Genomic DNA, 19,221 nt, shown 5'->3' on the forward strand with positions numbered 1-19,221 from the left:
TGTAAAAGCTTTTACTATCATTTTTTATATTTAGAGCTAGCCTAGCTTCATAACCTATCTTTCCTTTCTTTATCGCTTTCTCAGTCGTTCTTTGTTGTCTCTTAAAGTTTTCCCAATCTTCCGTTGTTGCTGAGTACTGAAAAGGACCTCCTTAAAAATCCTCCACTGTTCCTCAGCTGTCCTTCCTACCAGTCTGCTCTCCCAGTCCACCTTAGCCAATTCAGCCATCATCCTATCGTACTTCCCTCTGTTCAAACAGAGGACACTGGTATGGGACCCTACTTTCTCCTCTTCCATTTGTATCAGAAATTCGACCATATTGTGATCACTTGACCCAAGAGGGTCCTTCACAAGAACATCCTTAATTCTACCTACCTCGTTACACATTACCAGATCTAAGATAACTCGTTCCCACAGGTCATGACATTTTTTGATTTGCACCTTTTATGGGAATTCATAATCATTCTGGTGACAGGCACAGACTGGATCCTGCACTTTTCCTTTACAGACGCTGACTGTTGTGTGTTTCAAATCTGTTATTTTATTCTTCATGGGCACGTATTGTGCCAAGGCAAGGAATTATCATCCCAAAGAGGGGATGGCAGGAAAACTGACCTTGGAAGAAAATAAACTCAAAAAACTACCTACCATGTAATGTACTACTATTTAAAAACACTCAAACAGCCTTCTGAATGTGCCTTGTCACACAGTGATCTACCAGAATACAAAAATAAATTTGTCCTTGTTAATTTCAACACTATAATGTGAAACGGGCTCCTGCTGTAGAATGAAGACTCGAAATAATCCTGAGTACTGAATTGATGCAACTCTTGCTTTCATGCAGCTCACCACCATGTTTGAGAAACTAAGTGCAAGTAACAAACAGATGGAGGAAGAGTTACGGGACCTAGCAGACAAGAAGGAATCAGTGGCACACTGGGAGGCCCAGATCACAGAGATCATCCAATGGTTAGTGCCTTTAGCTGTATGTTAACCGTGTGTAGTTTAAGGCATGTTGCTGAGTAATGCTGGAGAAAAATGCTAGTTTTCCAATTTGTTTAAGGATGCTTCTATTCGGGAATTCTACAGTCAGCACAAAACAGCTTTGCATTTACAAAGAAAATCCAACGGCAAATGTCTCTCATATTTTAGAATGTACTGGAGAGATCGCTATGTTGCATGTTAGTCAGCGAAATCAATTATTGCATATCTAAAAAGCTATATACTGGTCTGCATTCCTACAATACATGACACACACTGTATCTCATTACACTCTGGGAAGCTCTGTATCTCATTACACTCTGGGAAACTCTGTATCTCATTACACTCTGGGAAGCTCTGTATTTCATTACACTCTGGGAAGCTCTGTATTTCATTACACTCTGGGAAGCTTTGTATCTTATTACACTCTGGGAAACTCTATCTCATTACACTCTGGGAAGCTCTGTATCTCACACTCTGGGAAGCTCTGTATTTCATTACACTCTGGGAAACTCTATTTCATTACACTCTGTGGAAGCTCTGTATTTCATTACACTCTGCGAAGCTCTATTTCATTACACTCTGGGAGGCTCTGTATTTCATTACACTCTGTGAAGCTCTATTTCATTAAACTCTGGGAAGCTCTGTATCTCATTACACTCTGGGAAGCTCTGTATTTCATTACACTCTGGGAAGCTCTGTATCTTATTACACTCTGGGAAGCTCTGTATTTCATTACACTCTGGAATGCTCTGTAATTCATTACACTCTGTGGAAGCTCTGTATTTCATTACACTCTGTGAAGCTCTATTTCATTACACTCTGGGAAGCTCTGTATCTCATTACACTCTGGGAAGCTCTGTATTTCATTACATGTGGGAAGCTCTGTATTTCATTACACTCTGTGGAAGCTCTGTATTTCATTACACTCTGGGAAGCTCTGTATCTTATTACACTCTGGGAAACTCTATTTCATTACACTCTGGAATGCTCTGTAATTCATTACACTCTGTGGAAGCTCTGTATTTCATTACACTCTGCGAAGCTCTATTTCATTACACTCTGGGAGGCTCTGTATTTCATTACAATCTGTGAAGCTCTATTTCATTACACTCTGGGAAGCTCTGTATTTCATTACACTCTGTGAAGCTCTATTTCATTACACTCTGGGAAGCTCTGTATTTCATTACATGTGGGAAGCTCTGTATTTCATTACACTCTGTGGAAGCTCTGTATTTCATTACACTCTGCGAAGCTCTATTTCATTACACTCTGGGAAGCTCTGTATTTCATTACACTCTGGGAGGCTCTGTATTTCATTACACTCTGTGAAGCTCTATTTCATTACACTCTGGGAAGCTCTGTATCTCATTACACTCTGGGAAGCTCTGTATTTCATTACATGTGGGAAGCTCTGTATTTCATTACACTCTGTGGAAGCTCTGTATTTCATTACACTCTGCGAAGCTCTATTTCATTACACTCTGGGAAGCTCTGTATTTCATTACATTCTGCGAAGCTCTGTAACGCATTAAACCTTGGGGATCTCTGTTCTTCATTACACTCTGGGAAACTCTGTATCTCATTACAAAGAACAAAGAAAATGACAACACAGGAACAGGTCCTTCGGCCCTCCAAGCCTGCACTGACCATGCTGCCCGACTTAACTAAAACCGTCCTGGGGACCATATCCCTCTATTCCCATTCTATTCATGTATTTGTCCAGATGTCCCTTAAAAGTCACTATCGTATCCATTTCCACTACCTCTCCCGGCAGCAAGTTCCAGGCACCCACCACCCTCTGTGTAAAAAATCTGCCTCGTACATCTCCTTTAAACCTTGCCCCTCTCACCTTAAACCTGTGCCCCCTAGTAATTGACTCTGCCACCCTGGGAAAAAGCTTCTGACTATCCATTCTGTCCATGCCTCTCATAATCTTGTAGATTTCTATCAGGTTGCCCCTCAACCAGTTCCAGTGAGAACAAACCAAGTTTCTCCAATCTCTCCTCATAGCTAATGCCCTCCATATCAGACAACATCCTGGTAAATCTTTTCTGTACCCTCTCCAAAGCCTCCACATCCTTCTGGTAGTGTGGCGACCAGAATTGAACACTATATTCCAAGTGCGGCCTAAGGTTCTATAAAGCTGCAACATGACTTGCCAATTTTTGAACTCAATGTCCCAGCCGATGAAGGCAAGCATGCCGTATACCTTCTTGACTATCTTCTCCACCTGCATTGCCACTTTCAGTGACCTTTGTACCTGTACACCCAGATCCCTTTGCCTATCAATACTCCTAAGGGTTCTGCCATTTGCTGTATATTTCCTATCTGTATTAGACCTTCCAAAATGCATTACCTCACATTTGTCCGGAACTACATTTATGAAGCTCTGTATCTCATAGAAATCATAGAAACCCTACAGTGCAGAAGGAGGCCATTCGGCCCATCGAGTCTGCACCGACCACAATCCCACCCAGGCCCTACCCCCACATATTTACCCGCTAATCCCTCTAACCTACAATCCCAGGACTCTAAGGGGCAATTTTTAACCTGGCCAATCAACCTAACCCGCACATCTTTGGACTGTGGGAGGAAATCGGAGCACCCGGAGGAAACCCACGCAGACACGAGGAGAATGTGCAAACTCCACACAGACAGTGACCCGAGCCGGGAATCGAACCCGGGACCCTGGAGCTGTGAAGCAGCAGTGCTAACCACTGTGCTACCGTGCCGCCCGTATCTCATTACACTTTGTGAAGCTTGATGGTTCATTGCACTTTGGGAGGTCTATAAATTATTTCAGATCTGTCATGTATTACAGAATTCACTACATGTTGTAGCATTGTATAGTTCATGACTTAGCGAAGAGTATTACGTAGGTCTTTACCTCTTCATGCCAAAAGAATAGTGGTTCATGCTAAAGTATGGATAGTGGGTGATTTGAAAGGAGATTTGGATGGTTCCGTTTACAGGCCATTGCTGACCTTCTCGGTTACAATTCCGATATCGAGGCAGTGAAGAATAGATTCCTGAGCCAGACTTTATAAACACAAACTCCTAATTACAGAAACACATTCCATGGAGAGTGGAATGGGGAGAGGGGGGAGTGGAATGTGTGGGCGGGGGGGGGGGAGGGTGGGGGTGAGGGGGAGTGGAATGGGTGGGGGGATGAGGGGGAGTGGAATGGGTGGGGGGGTGGAATGGGTGAGGGGGTGGAATGGGTGGGGGTGTGGAATGGGTGGGTGGGTGAGGGGGGGTGGAATGGGTGGGGGGAGATAGGGAGGGGGAGTGGAATGGGTTGGGGGGAGATGGGGAGGTGGAGTGGGCAGCGGGGAGGGGGAGTGGGCAGCAGGGGGGAGGGGGAGTGGAATGGGTGGAGGGAGATGAGGAGGGGGATAAGCAGCAGGGGGGAGGGGCAATGGAATGGGTGGGGGGAGATGGGGAGGGGGAGTGGAATGGGTTGGGGGGAGATGGAGAGGGGGAGTGGGCAGCGGGGAGGGGGAGTGGGCAGCGGGGAGGGGGAGTGGGCAGCAGGGGGGGAGTGGAAGTGGAATGGGTGGAGGGAGATGGGGAGGGGGATGAGCGAGGAGGGGGGAGTGGAGTGGGGTCCGGGCGAAGATGGGGAGTGGAATGAGTGGGGGGAGATGGGAGGGGGATGAGCAGCGGGGGGGAGGGGGAGTGGAATGGGTGGGAGGGAGATGGGAGGGGAATGGGCAGCGGGGCGAGGGGGAGTGGAATGGGTGGGGGGAGATGGGGAGGGGGATGAGCAGGGAGGGGGAGTGGAGTGGGGTCCAGGCGAAGATGGGGAGTGGATTGGGTGGGGGGAGATGGGGATGAGCAGCGGGGTGGGGGAGGGGGAGTGGAATGGGTGGGGGGAGATGGGGTGGGGGATGAGCAGCGGGGCGAGGGGGAGTGGAATGGGTGGGGGGAGATAGGGGAATGGGCAGCGGGGGGAGGGGGAGTGGAATGGGTGGAGGGAGATGGGGAGGGGGATGAGCAGGGAGGGGGAGTGGAGTGGGGTCCAGGCGAAGATGGGGAGTGGAATGGGTGGGGGGAGATGGGGATGAGCAGTGGGGTGGGGGAGGGGGAGTGGAATGGGTTGGGGGGAGATGGGGAGGGGAATGGGCAGTGGGGCGAGGGGGAGTGGAATGGGTGGGGGGAGATGGGGTGGGGGATGAGCAGCGGGGGGGAGGGCGAGTGGAATGGGTGGGTGGGGGGTAGATGGGGAGGGAGAGAAAGTGGAGAGCAATATTTTGTGTACAATGTATGTTTATCAGGCTGAACATCCAGTTAATGGAGAATATTGGTCCCAGGGACCAGACCTCAGCAGTTTCACTCCTCATGATATCCACTGAATTCCGAAATGGTGATAGATCCCCACAGCCTCCTCGCTCTGCTGCTGAAGGTTGGGCGGCACGGTGGCACATTGGTTAACACTGCTGCCTCACGGTGGCACAGTGATTAGCACTGCTACTTCACAGCGCCAGGGACCCGGGTTCGATTCCCGGCTTGGGTCACTGTCTGTGCGGAGTCTGCACGTTCTCCCCGTGTCTGCGTGGGTTTCCTCCGGGTGCTCCGGTTTCCTCCCACTGTCCAAAGACGTGCGGGTTAGGTGGATTGACCCGAACAGGCGCCAGAATGCGGCAACTAGGGGAATTTCACAGCAACTTCATTGCAGTGTTAATGTAAGCCTACTTGTGACAATAAATAATTTCTTTTTAAAATTGTACACCAGGACAGGGGTATATGAGGGGATGGATGGGTGACTTGAGTTGGCATGCTGGGGTATGAGAGGCATTGCAGGTGGATGGGGGTGAGGAGTATGTGGGATGGAGGGCCTAAAATTTCTAACGTAGCTGCAACCAAGTTGCAGGGAACCGGGATGGACCTTCTAACCAGCGCAACTCCATATTTGCCCAATACCCTGTGGCCTCTTAGTGTCAGCATCTGGATTTAGAATAAATTCCCCACTGAATGGTATTTCATTCTGCCCATTTTTAACAAAAGATGCTGAATTTCAGTTGGTGTGAAACAAAAGCTCCGTGTTGGCCGTTTCTGTGTTGGGTTTGCTGACGTTTCAGCCCTGCTCACACTGGCCCGGCCCACTGCATTACTTGCAGTGCTTTAGGAAATGAGCCTGCTCTTTACTGTAGAACGCTTTATGTGCATCTCACCAAATATAATGTGCACCTCTGCACAGGGGATTATCTGAGTGTGGAATTCCTGGACCCCATCCAAAGACAAAATAACAGTCCAGTCAAGTGAAAACAGATGTTCAATCAGCTGCAAGTTAGGCTGGGGGATTGCGTGTAGCACAACTTTGTGGTGGTACTTATCATATTTGAGGCTTTACTTTGAAAAACAAACCTGCAAGTGTGATCCCATTGCAAACGTTCAAATTAATCCTGACCACCTAAGTGAGTTTCTCACTTGCTGTGAAAGCGTTCGGTTCAGGACTAAACTCCTTCAGAGGCACGCTGCCTTGAAATTTCCCCTGTTGTATTGGGGTATTTAACCCAATAAATACTTGGTGTTTTTTTAATTCTGGGAATAGCAGTCAGAGTCATCGGGTTATAGAGGTTTACAGCATGGAAACAGGCCCTTCGGCCCAACTTGTCCATGCCGCCCTTTTTTTTAAAAAACCCCTAAACTAAACCCAATTGCCCGCATTTGGCCCATATCCCTCTCTACCCATCTTACCCATGTAACTATCTAAATGCGTTTTAAAAGACAAAGTTGTACCCGCCTCTATTACTACCTCTGGCAGCTTGTTCTAGACACTCACCACCCTCTGTGTGAAACAATTGCTCCTCTGGACACTTTTGTATCTCTCCCCTCGCACCTTAAACCTATGCCCTCTAGTTTTAGACTCCCCTACCTTTGGGAAAAGATATTGATTATCTAGCTGATCTATGCCCCTCATTATTTTATAGACCTCTATAAGGTCACCCCTCAGCCTCCTACGCTCCAGAGAAAATGTCCCAATCTATCCAACCTCTCCTTATAACTCAATCCATGAAGTCCCAGTAGCATCCGAGTAAATCTTTTCTGCACTCTTTCTAGTTTAATAATATCCTTTCTATAATAGGGTGACCAGAATTGCACACAGTATTCCAAGTGTGGCCTTACCAATGTCTTGTACAACTTCAACAAGACATTCCAACTCCTGTATTCAATGTTCTGACCGATGAAACCAACCGTGCCAAATGTCGTCTTCACCACTCTGTCCACCTGTGACTCCACTTTCAAGGAGCTATGAACATGTACCCCTAGATCTCTTTGTTCTGTAACTCTCCCCAACGCCGTACCATTAACTGAGTAAATCCTGCCCTGGTTCAATCTACCAAAATGCATCACCTCACATTTGTCTAAATTACACTCCATCTGCCATTCGTCAGCCCACTGGCCCAATTGATCAAGATCCCGCTGCAATTGGAGATAACTTTCTTCACTGTCCACTATGCCACCAATCTTAGTGTCATCTGCAAACTTACTAACCATGCCTCCTATATTCTCATCCAAATCATTAATATAAATGACAAATAACAGTGGACCCAGCACTAATCCCTGAGGCACACCACTGGTCACAGGCCTCCAGTTTGAAAAACAACTCTCTACAACCACCCTCTGGCTTCTGTCAAGAAGCCAATTTTGTATCCATTTGATACCTCACCCTGGATCCCGTGAGATTTAACCTTATGCAACAACCTACCATGCGGTACCTTGTCAAAGGCCTTGCAAAAATCCATGTAGACAACATCAACTGCACTGCCCTCATCTACCTTCTTGGTTACCCCTTCAAAAACTCAATTCAATTTGTGAGACATGATTTTCCACTCACAAAGCCATGCTGACTGTCCCTAATCAGTACTTGCGTCTCTAAATGCCTGTAGATCCTGTCTCTCAAAATACCTTCCAACAATTTACCCACCACAGACTCGATGGGCCGAATGGCCTCTTTCTGTACTGTAAGGTTTCTATGATTTCTATGAGATGTGAGGCTCACTGGCCTGTGGTTCCCAGGCTTTTCCCTGCAGCCCTTTTTAAACAAAGGCACAACATTTGCCACTCTCCAATCTTCAGGCACCTCACCCGTGACTATCGATGATTCAAATATCTTGGCTAGTATTTTATATTTAATTACAGGTGGCACAGTGGTGCTGTTGCTTGACGCATTAGTAATCCAGAGGCCCAGGGTAATGCTCTTGGGACCCGGGTTCAAATCCCACCACCGCAGATGGTGGAATTTAAAAACTCAATAAAATAACTGAAATTAAAAGTCTAATAATGACCATGAAACATTGTCAGTTGTACTAAAAACCCATCTAGTTCACAAATGTCCTTGAGAGAAAGAAATCTGCTGTCCTTAACCGGTCTGGTGTACATGTGACTTCAGACCCACAGCAACATGGGTGACTCTTCATTGCCTCTGAAATGGCCCAGCAAGCCAATCAAATGTATTCAACTGCTATAAACAAAAACAAAAAGCAATGAAACCGGATGGTCCACCTGGTATCAGCCTAGACACCTGAAACGACAACAACAACCCCAAACTTTTCAACCCAGCAAAGCCCTCTCCAGGAGAGCTGTCTCACAGACTAGTCAAGCAACAGCCTGTCATCGGTATGATTCTGTGAGTATGACTTTCAGATAATGTCCCAGACAATGCCATTACCATCCCTGGGTAGGTCCTGTGTCACCTGCAGGACAGACCCAGCAGAGATGGTGGCACAGTGATATACAGTCTAAAGGGAGTTGCCTTGGGAGTCCTCAACATCAACTCAGAACCCCATGAAGTCTCATGACACCAGGTCAAACGTGGGCAAGGAAAACTCCTGGTGATTACCATTTACCGTCCCTCCTCAGCTGGTGAATCAGTACTCCTCCATGTTGAACACCATTTGGGAGAAGCATTGAGGTGGCAAGGACGCATAATGTACTCTGGCTGTGACTTCAATGTCCATCAAGAGTGGCTCGGTAGTGCCGCCACAGACCAAACCGGCTGGGTCTTAAAGAACATCGCTACTAGACTGGGACTGCAGCTGGTAGTGAGGGAACCAACAAGAGGGGAAAAACCTACTTGATCTCATCCTCAACAACATGCCTGCCACAGATGCATCCCTCTATGACAGTATGGGGCATGAGAAGTCCTTGGCGGGTCGGATCAAGGAAAACCTCAAGGCTTTTTGCCCTTATGTGAGGAATAAAAGAATGACCAGGGTGAGGTTAGGGCCGGTCAAGGACAGTAGTGGGAACTTGTGTATGGAGTCAGTAGAGATAGGAGAGGTGATGAATGAATACTTTTCTTCAGTGTTCACCAAGGAGAGGGGCCATGTTTTTGAGGATGAGAGTGTGATACAGGCTGATAGGCTGGAGGAGGCAGATGTTCTGAGGGAAGATGTATTAGCAATTTTGAAAAACCTGAAGGTCGGTAAGTCCCCTGGGCCAGATGAGATATATCCTAGGATTCTTTGGGAGGCAAGGGATGAGATTGCAGAGCCTATGGCTTTGATCTTTGGGTCCTGACTGTCCACGGGGATAGTGCCAGAGGACTGGAGAGTGGTGAATGTGGTTCCTCTGTTCAAGAAAGGAAATAGGAATGACCCTGGGAATTATAGGCCAGTTAGTCTTACTTCGGTGGTCAGTAAGTTAATGGAAAAGGTCCTGAGGGATAGCATTTACGACCATTTCGAAAGATGCAGCTTAATCCGGGATAGTCAACACGGATTCGTGAAGGGTAAGTCTTGCCTCACAAAGTTGATTGAATTTTTTGAGGAGGTAACTAAGTGTGTCGATGAAGGTAGAGCAGTTGATGTCATATACATGGATTTTAGTAAGGCGTTTGATAAGGTCCCCCATGGTCAGCTCATGAAGAAAGTAAGGAGGTGTGGGATAGAGGGAAACTTGGCCGATTGCATAAGTAACTGGCTATCTCATAGAAGACAGAGGGTGGTGGTGGATGGAAAATTTTCAGATTGGAGACCAGTTACCAGCGGTGTACCACAAGGATCAGTGCTGGGTCCTCTGCTATTTGTGATTTTTATAAATGACTTGGCGGAGGGGGCTGAAGGGTGAATCAGTAAATTTGCGGATGACACCAAGATTGGTGGAGTAGTGGATGAGGTGGAGGGCTGTTGTCGGCTGCAAAGAGACATTGATAGGATGCAGAGCTGGGCCGAAAAATGGCAGATGGAGTTTAACCCTGATAAGTGCGAGGTGATTCATTTTGGTAGGACAAATTTGAATGCGGATTACAGGGTCAAAGGTAGGGTTCTGAGGAATGTGGAGGAACAGAGAGATCTTGGGGTTCATAGCCACAGATCTCTGAAGGTTGCCACTCAAGTGGATAGAGCCGTGAAGAAGGCCTATAGTGTGTTAGCTTTTATTAACAGGGGGTTTGAGTTTAAGAGCCGTGGGGTTATGCTGCAACTGTACAGGACCTTGGTGAGACCACATTTGGAATATTGTGTGCAGTTCTGGTCACCTCACTATAAGAAGGATGTGGAAGCGCTGGAAAGAGTGCAAAGGAGAGTTACCAGAATGCTGCCTGGTTTGGAGGGTAGGTCTTATGAAGAAAGGTTGAGGGAGCTAGGGCTTTTCTCTTTAGAGCGGAGGAGGTTGAGAGGCGATTTAATAGAGGTTTATAAGATGATGAGGGGGATAGATAGAGTGGACATTCAGAGACTATTTCCTCAGGTGGATGTAGCTGTTACTAGGGGGCATAACTATAGGGTTCATGGTGGGAGATATAGGAGGGATGTACGAGGTAGGTTCTTTACTCAGAGAGTGGTTGGGGTGTGGAATGGACTGCTTGCTGTGATAGTGGAGTCGGACACTTTAGGAACTTTCAAGCGGTTATTGGATAGGCACATGGAGCACACCAGGATGATAGGGAGTGGGATAGCTTGATCTTGGTTTCAGATAAAGCTCGGCACAACATCGTGGGCCGAAGGGCCTGTTCTGTGCTGTACTGTTCTATGTTCTATATCAGTAGGAGTGACCATCAAAAGTCCTGGTGGAGACAAAGTACCATCTTCACATTGAAGATACCCTCCATCGTGCGGTGTAGCACAACCACCATGATAAATGGGATAAACTTCAAACAGATGTAGGGTAACTTGTTAGTGAATTTCCCCGGAGGCCAGGTATCGCCGAAACTTCAGCCAGTACAAAGACTCACGAAAGCCAGTGTCCCAGTTTGAAGACATATCTTTTATTTGACCAGGGATCACAGGGAGAGATTATGGAAAAGTCCGAGGCCCCTCTCGACGAAGAGCAGCCTGACCTCTCCAGTAACTCTGATGTACAATGCTTTAGATCAATTATACATTTCTCTTATCAAATTCTCCCACTTTTCATTAGCTTTGAATCAATCATCTTCAATACACAAGTCATTAATAACACCTGTCACATACTTTAGCCAATTGCATTTTACCCTCTGATATAATGGGTTATCACTGGTGCATAGAATCCGGATGCTTCCTCCCCCTATTGCTGACTCAACTTCCTCTATTGCTTAGCAACCCAGACACTTAGTTACAAAGGTCAAAGTTAATATTCCCATCAGTTTTCTCCATGTCACTGGCCAAATCAGAATGCACATTCTCGTGTCTGAGAAGGCACAGTGGTATCTGGATAGTAAATTAACTCTCTTCATAAGCAGCCTGAGAACCTTACTGCTAGCAATTCTCATTGATAAGAACTTGCACATTCTGAGATTTCATTGTTTCCTAAGAATGTGGTTCTGTCTGAATGTCCCCATACCATCAGGCCTTGCAGCAGCCTGCTCTTGGCTGAAGTGCACAATTACTTTACGAAATACAGTTAATACGTTTAAAATATCACAATCACTTGTTTTAAATCTCTTACTGCGTTCAATGTGTGCAAATTGTTCCCTTGTTGGCTTATAAGTCTGATTTAGAGTCATTTAACTCAATGCTGGAGGTGTCTTGAATACCTAATGGTTTAAAATTTTCTCTAACCTACTAGGATTTTCTCCCCAACACAACTTAAGACTGGGCACCAATGAGGCACTGTGAGCCATCAGCAGCTGCAGCATTGTACTCCAGCACAATCTGTAACCTCATGGCCCGACATATGCCCCACTCTACCATTACCACAGAGCCAGGGGTCAACCCTGGTTCAATGGAGAGTGCAGGAGGGTATGCCAGGAGCAGCACCAGGCATACCTAAAAGTGAGGTGTCAACTTGGTGAAGCTACAACACAGGATTACTTGCAAGCCAAATAACATCAGCAGCAAGTGATAGATAGAGCTCACAGCCAATGGATCAGATCTAAGTTCTGCCACATCTAGTCCTGGATGGTGGTGGACAATAAACAACTCACTGGAGGAGGAGGCTCCATAAACATCTCCATCTTCAGTGATGGAGAGCCCCAGCACATCAGTGTGTAAAAGATAAGGCTGAAGCACTCGCAGCAATCTTCAGTCAGAAGTGCCGAGTGGATGGTCCACCTCGGCCTCCTCTGGAGGTCCCAGCATCACAGGTGTCAGTCTCCAGCTAACTCTATTCACTTCATATGATATCAAGAAACGGCTGAAGGTGCTGGGTACTGCAAAGCCTATAGGCCCTGACAATATTTCAGCAATGGTCATAGCCTTGTGCTTCAGAACTTGCTGCTCCCCTAGCCAAGCTGTTCCAGCACAGCGACAACCCGGCAATGTAGAAAATTGCCCACGTATGTCCTGTACACAAGAAACAGGACAAGCCCAACCCAGCCAATTACCGTCCCATCAGTCTACTCTCGATCATCAGTAAAGTGATGGAAGGTGTCATCAACAGCACTATCAAGCAGCACCTGCTCAGCAATAACCTACGCAGTGATGCTCAATTTGGATTCCGTCAGGGTCACTCAGCTCCTGACCTCATTACAGCCTCGGTTCAAAACTGGAATCAATGGGAATTGGGGGAAAATCCTCCGCTAGTTGGAGTCATACCTGACACAAAGGAAGATGGTTGTGGTGGTTGGAGGTCAATCATCTCAGCTCCAGGACATCTCTGCAGGAGTTCCTCAGGGTGGTGTCCTGGGCCCAACCATCTTCAGCTGCTCCATCAATGGCCTTCCTTCCATCATAAAGGTCAGATGTGGGGATGTTCGCTGATGACGGCACAATGGTCAGTGTCATTTGTAACTCCTCAGCTACTAAAGAGGTCCATGTCCAAATGCAGCAAGACCTGGACAATACCCAGGCTTGGGTGGACGAGCGGCAAGATACATTCGTGCCACACAAATGCCAGACAATGGCCATCTCCAACAAGAGAGAGTCTAACCATTGCCCCTTGAGATTCAATGGCATTGCCATTGCTGAATCAGCAATATCAACATCTTGGGGTTACCATTAACCAGAAACTGAACTGAACCAGCCATATAAATACTGTGGCCACCAGAACAGGTCAAATGCTAGGAATTCTGTGGAGAGTATCTCACCACCTGATTCCCCAAAGCCTCCACCATCTACAAGGCACAAGTCAGGAGTGTGATGGAATACTCCCCACTTGCCTGGATGAGTGCAGCTCCAACAACACTCAAGAAACTCAACACCATCCAGGACACAGCAGCCCAGTTGATTGGCACCCCTTCACAAATATTCACTCCCTCCATCACCAACGCTCAGTAGCAGCTGTGTGTACCGTCTACAAGATGTACTTCAGGGACTCATCAAGGCTCCTTCGACAGCACCTTCCAAACCCACTACCGTCTAGAAGGACAAGGGCAGCAGATACATGGAAACACCACCACCTGGTTCCTCTCCAAGTCACTCCCCATCCTGACTTGGAAACACATCGCCGACCCTTCACTGTCGCCGAGTTAAAACCCTGGAATTCAATCCCTAACAGCATTGTGGGTGTACCTACACCTCAGACTGCAGCGATCCAAGAAGGCAGCTCATCACCACCTTCTCGAGGACAACAAGGGATGGGCAATAAAAAAATTTTATTGAAAAAAAATTCTTCTAGCTTGCAATTAAAAAAAAATTGTGGGATGTAGGTGTTGCTGGCTGGCCAGCATTTATTGCCCATCCCTAACTGCCCTTGGAACTGAATGGTTTGCTCAGCCATTTCAGAGGGCATTACTGTGGATCTGGGCCAGACCGGGTAAGGCAGGCAGATTTCCTTCCCCAAAGGACATTAGCGAACTAGGTGGGTTTTTACAACAATCGACAATAGTTTCATGGTCATCATTAGACTTTTGATGTTAGTGAATTCAAATTTCACCATCTGCAGTGGTGGGATTTAAACATCGTCCACAGACCCTGGGTCTCTGAGTTACTCATCCAGTGATAATACCACTTCACCACACAGCTCTCTGGAAAGCCCTCTTGCTTCTGAGCCAGAGTCTAGACTGATGTTCCAATACTGCACTGTCTCTGAGGAGGTAAGACAAGATCTCACCTACTTCCGTGGTTCAGGATGTTAAAAATCCTGTGATATTCTTTGGAGACGAGAGAGATTTCCCCTGGTCTCTTGAGCAACCCTTCCCCCTCAGCGGAAGATGTTCAGATTGCTGGTTGTAGAATCTTGCTGTGTGCACCAAGACTGCTGGAGCTGAGCCAACACAAATAATACTGACTGCACTCTCACTCATCCAGTGTGTGTGAGAAGCACTTTGCAATCTCGTAGTGCCACATCAAGATTATCTTTACAAAGCCTTACATTTGGAACAAACAGCCAGCACCAGTAGAACATTTCGGGCTAAATTACAACACATGGAATTCCTTCATTATTCCCAGTTTTATTTTAGTTGTTTTATTTGGCAAGATGGAGGAGTGGCAGAACCGAGTCACAGAAACATTATTCAGAGCTGCCTAGGTGGTCTAAATGGATGAGCACCATGTACTCTAAGAGGAATTTTTAAAAAGCCTAACCATCCTTCAGAGTAATTAAATGAAGGAGAATGTGACAGAAATACTCATTTCACTGCGGTTCTTCTTTGCTTCTTGTTGAATTATGTCACCAACTAGACCTAATACATTCACTTCTAACTAAATAGGAACAGATGTGCATGTTCTAACTGTGACAGGTGGTGAATGGCATTTTATTTAAGTATTTAAACTTTTTAATGATTTGGAATGATACGGTTTTGTAATTGTGTTAAATTTTTACTTTATGGGCTTTTTCCTTACTGCAACACTCCCACAATTGAACATCCTGTGTGCTTTAATGCAGTGCTAATTTTAAATAAATCTGTTATATCCCACTTAATAAACATTACACTGAAGCTGATTTTAAACCTTGATGATACCTCGTTTCACGGCTGCCTTAGTGTCGGGTGATTTGAGCTTTTGTCAGCTTGGAAACTTGGTCATCTAGTGCCACTTTGTGTTCACTAGGAGAGTTTCAGCTATATCAGTGAAAGAAAAGTATAAATGGAGAGTGATTGCAGAACTTGGTGATACAGAGGCATCTAGGTGTCTGAAGCAGGGGTTTTAACATCAGAGGTCCAGTATTGAAGACACGTGGTTAAAGATGTTTTTTTATTGACCAACACATGCCAGGAGAAAGGCAGCCAGACACCCCAGCCCCTTGCTGAAGTTTACAATGCAATGGCAAAACGGTTGTACATTTTCAAGAATTCATTTCTCCCACCCACTCTGTCATCCTAATTGGATGCTCCAATCACATTAGAACACATTATTTACCTTGGCCAATTACAGCTACCTTCTAGCAGAATTAGGAATTCATTGGTCTATAGGACCCAGAAGTTTCTACCCACTGTTACTAAGCAACCTCACTTACGTAAATCCGTAAGGTTGCTTTCGCACCGTAAGCCACAGAGTTGAAGAGGTGACGTTCCCACTGTCTCGCACTGCCTGATTATCAGTGGGAATTGAATACTTTATATACTTTGTGAATACTTCTATTCATCGTCTGAAGTATGAGAATTTGCACACTCCGTGATTTTCTTCTGATAACATGACTGTATTCTGTAGCTTATTCTTCCCAAAGGATGTGGCCTGTCCGGTTTAACTCTCTTCCCATTCTGTTCCAGGGCAGTTTGCATTTTGGCCAAGGTGCACAATACATTCAGAAATACTTATTTAAATCTAAAATACAAATAAGTTCTATAACAGTAATTATGAGTGTGTCTATGCCAGTAGTACCTTTGTGTAAGTATAAGGCACATTGTTGTCCTTATTCTAAGTTAATTTCCCCTCTTTAGTAATCTTATTAGTTTTTAAACCCCAGGGTTTTTTGAATCCCTCTAACACCCTCTAACAGTGTCCTGGTACACGAATCACATAAAGATAATATGCAAGTACAAGTGTTTAAGAAGTTAAAGAAATGTTGGTATTGAAAAAGGATTGGAATATGAAAGTGGGAAGGTTTTGCTGCAGCTGAGCAGGGCTTGTTGTCCTAGTCCTGTCCATCTGAGCTATTCTATTCAGAAACGATGGTCCCCTCTCAAATATCTCACTGGCTCATAAATGGGTACCAATCAAGCAGGCTGCTTTGTCCTGAATTAGTCAAGCTCCAGCCAGCGGAGAGTTTTCCCCCTGATTCTCATTAACTTCAGTTTTGCTAGGAATCCTTTATGTTGACTTCATGTCAAGGGCAGTTGCTCTTACCTCACCTCTTCAATTTATTCATTTCGTCTATATGTGAATCAAGATTGAGGAGCTGAGTGGCCCTGGTGGAACCCAAAATGAGCATCAGTGCTCATTGAATCCTCATCAGAGGTTATTGCTCAGTAATAGCCACTTGATAGCAATGTCTATGACACCACCTATCGTCTTGCTGATGATCAAGATCAGACTGAGGGGCGGTAATTGGCCAGATTAGATATGTCCTGCTTTTTGTGAGCAGAACATACCTGGGCAATTTTCCATATTGCCGGATAGATGTCAGTCTTGTGGCTGTACTGGGACAGGAGCACAAATCTTCAGCACTATTGTCAGGGCCGATAGCCTTTACAATATCCAGTTCCTCCAGCTATGTCTTAATATCAAGTGGAGTGAATTGAATTGGCTGAAGGCTGACATCTGTGATGCTGGGGACCTCCAGAGAAGGCCAAAGTAGATCATCCATTCATCACTTCTGGCTGAAGATGGTGACAGTATTTCAGCCTTGTCTTTTGCACTAATCTGCTGGGCTCCTCCATCTGAATATTAGTGGGGCAACTTCTTCCGGTTCGTTTAATCGCCCACCACCGCTCATGCTTGCATGTGGACGGAATATGAAAGTGGGAAGGTTTTGCTGCAGCTGAGCAGGGCTTGTTGTCCTAGTCCTGTCCATCTGAGCTATTCTATTCAGAAACGATGGTCCCCTTTCAAATATCTCACTGGCTCATAAATGGGTACCAATCAAGCAGGCCGCTTTGTCCTGAATTAATGTCCTTTAGGAAAGGAAATGTGCCATCCTTATTTCTTCACAAGCTGCATGTGACTCCAGACCCACAGCAATGGGGTTCACCCTTAACTGCGCTCTGAAGTGGTCCGGCAAACCACTCGCTTAGAATCAGAGAATCCCTTCAGTGTCGAAGAGGCCATTCGGCCCATCGATCCTGTACCGACTCTAGAGTATCCTACCCAGGCACTTTCCCCTGCCCTATCCCTGTAACTCACCACATTCACCATGGCGAATCCATCTACACATTTTGGGTCACTGTCTGTATGGAATTTGCATGTTTTCCTTGTGTTTGCGTGGGTTCCCTCCAGTGCTCTGGATTCCCCTCTTCGTCCAAAGGTGTGCAGCTTAGGTGGATTGACCATGCTAAATTCTCCCTTAGTGTCCCAAGATGTGTAGGTTAGGGGGAATAGCAGGGCAAATATGTGGGGATAGGGAGGTGGGTGGGCCTGGGTAAGACGCTCTGTCGGTGCAGACTCGATGAGCTGTGAATGACCTCCTCCTGCACCTTAAGGATTCTATGATATTGCCCTAGTCCTGCCAGGTCCACACAGCAAGGGTCCTGTCATTCAGCCACTATAAAACTGCTGGGACTTGCTGCCACTGGTGGTCCGTCTGATCTGCTGGAACAGCACATTTTCCAGCAGCTGAGCGTGGCAAAAGCTGCCGGTTTTACACTGGCCTCACTGCCTTCCAGCTGTGTAAGGCTGCAGTGTGTGGCACTCACTATCTGAACACATCTCACAAAAAGTAATAGCACCTAAAAGCTGCCATTAAATTATGCTTTGTTAGTTTTACTAATCATCTCAGCTGTTCTATCCCTGTTTAAAACCGGCTGCTGAATATTGCATCCATTTGATTGATTGGTTACATCAGCGTTATGCATAAGTGTGATTTACTTGCCTTTGTGTTCCAGGGTAAGTGATGAGAAGGATGCTCGAGGCTACCTTCAGGCATTGGCAACCAAAATGACGGAGGAGTTGGAGTCTTTGAGGAATTCCAGTTTAGGAGCACGAGCAACAGTAAGGATCTTTTGTCATTAACGTTTGACTGTTAAAATCCACTAACCCTTTTCACTCCAGCCCCAAACTTTAATGAACACACAAACAAGGAAAGACTAACCGGTACATTGAGCCTGCCTCTCACCATAACTGGTTTATCAGGGCTAAACATTTCCTCCTAACCTCCCCCATCTCCCACCCAGCCTGTGACATAATCTCCCCCCTTTTTAAAATGTTCACGTTGTTTCACATTGAACTTGTCAGCGGTGGCACAGTGGTTAGCATTGCTGCCTCACAGCATCAGGGACCTGGGTTCAATCCTGGCCTTAGGTCACTGTCTGTGTGGAGTCTGCACCTTCTCCCCGTTTCCTCCAGTTTCCTCCCACGGTCCAAAGATGTGCGGGTTAGGTTGATTCGCCATGCTGAATTGCTCCTTACTGTCCAAAGGTGTGTAGGTTAGGAGGATTCGTAGGGTAAATACCTGGGGTTACAGGGATAGGGATGCTCTGTCAGAGTCGGTGCAGACTCAATGGGCCGAATGGCCTCCTCCTGGACTGTAGGAATTCTATGAATGGAAAAACGTGCACTCTGAGCCATCCTAAGCAGGTTTCTTGTTGTCACCTATGGTGTACAGCCTTGTAAAATAAGGCCCACAACTCCACATGGGCAGTTCACCAAACCATAAAACAAATAAATTCCATTAAAAATGGGTGCAAGACATTTTCAGTTGGGTTCCTTCTTCTATCTTCAGCTTGGCTTGAGTTGGAAGCTAAGCTTCAGCTGGAACTTCCAGCTATTGATGGCACATTCTGACTGTTTGAATGAGATGCTTCTTGGGAGTTGTCTTCATCCTTTAGGGAGCAAATTGACA

General features: G+C 46.2%; 1 protein-coding gene across 1 annotated transcript in view; it reads left to right on the plus strand.

The window, feature by feature from the left end:
• The window catches only part of LOC144493948 (serine/threonine-protein kinase MRCK alpha-like), a 498,859-nt gene that overhangs the window by 390,434 nt on the left and 89,204 nt on the right, over positions 1-19,221 (plus strand). The window contains exons 17-18 of the mRNA XM_078213524.1: positions 845-969; positions 18,266-18,371. Coding sequence (XP_078069650.1) covers positions 845-969; positions 18,266-18,371 — 231 coding nt within the window. The remainder of the gene's footprint in view (positions 1-844; positions 970-18,265; positions 18,372-19,221) is intronic.

The sequence above is a fragment of the Mustelus asterias genome, chromosome 5 (genome assembly GCF_964213995.1).
Source record: "Mustelus asterias chromosome 5, sMusAst1.hap1.1, whole genome shotgun sequence".
In the NCBI taxonomy this organism is placed as follows: Eukaryota; Metazoa; Chordata; class Chondrichthyes; order Carcharhiniformes; family Triakidae; genus Mustelus; species Mustelus asterias.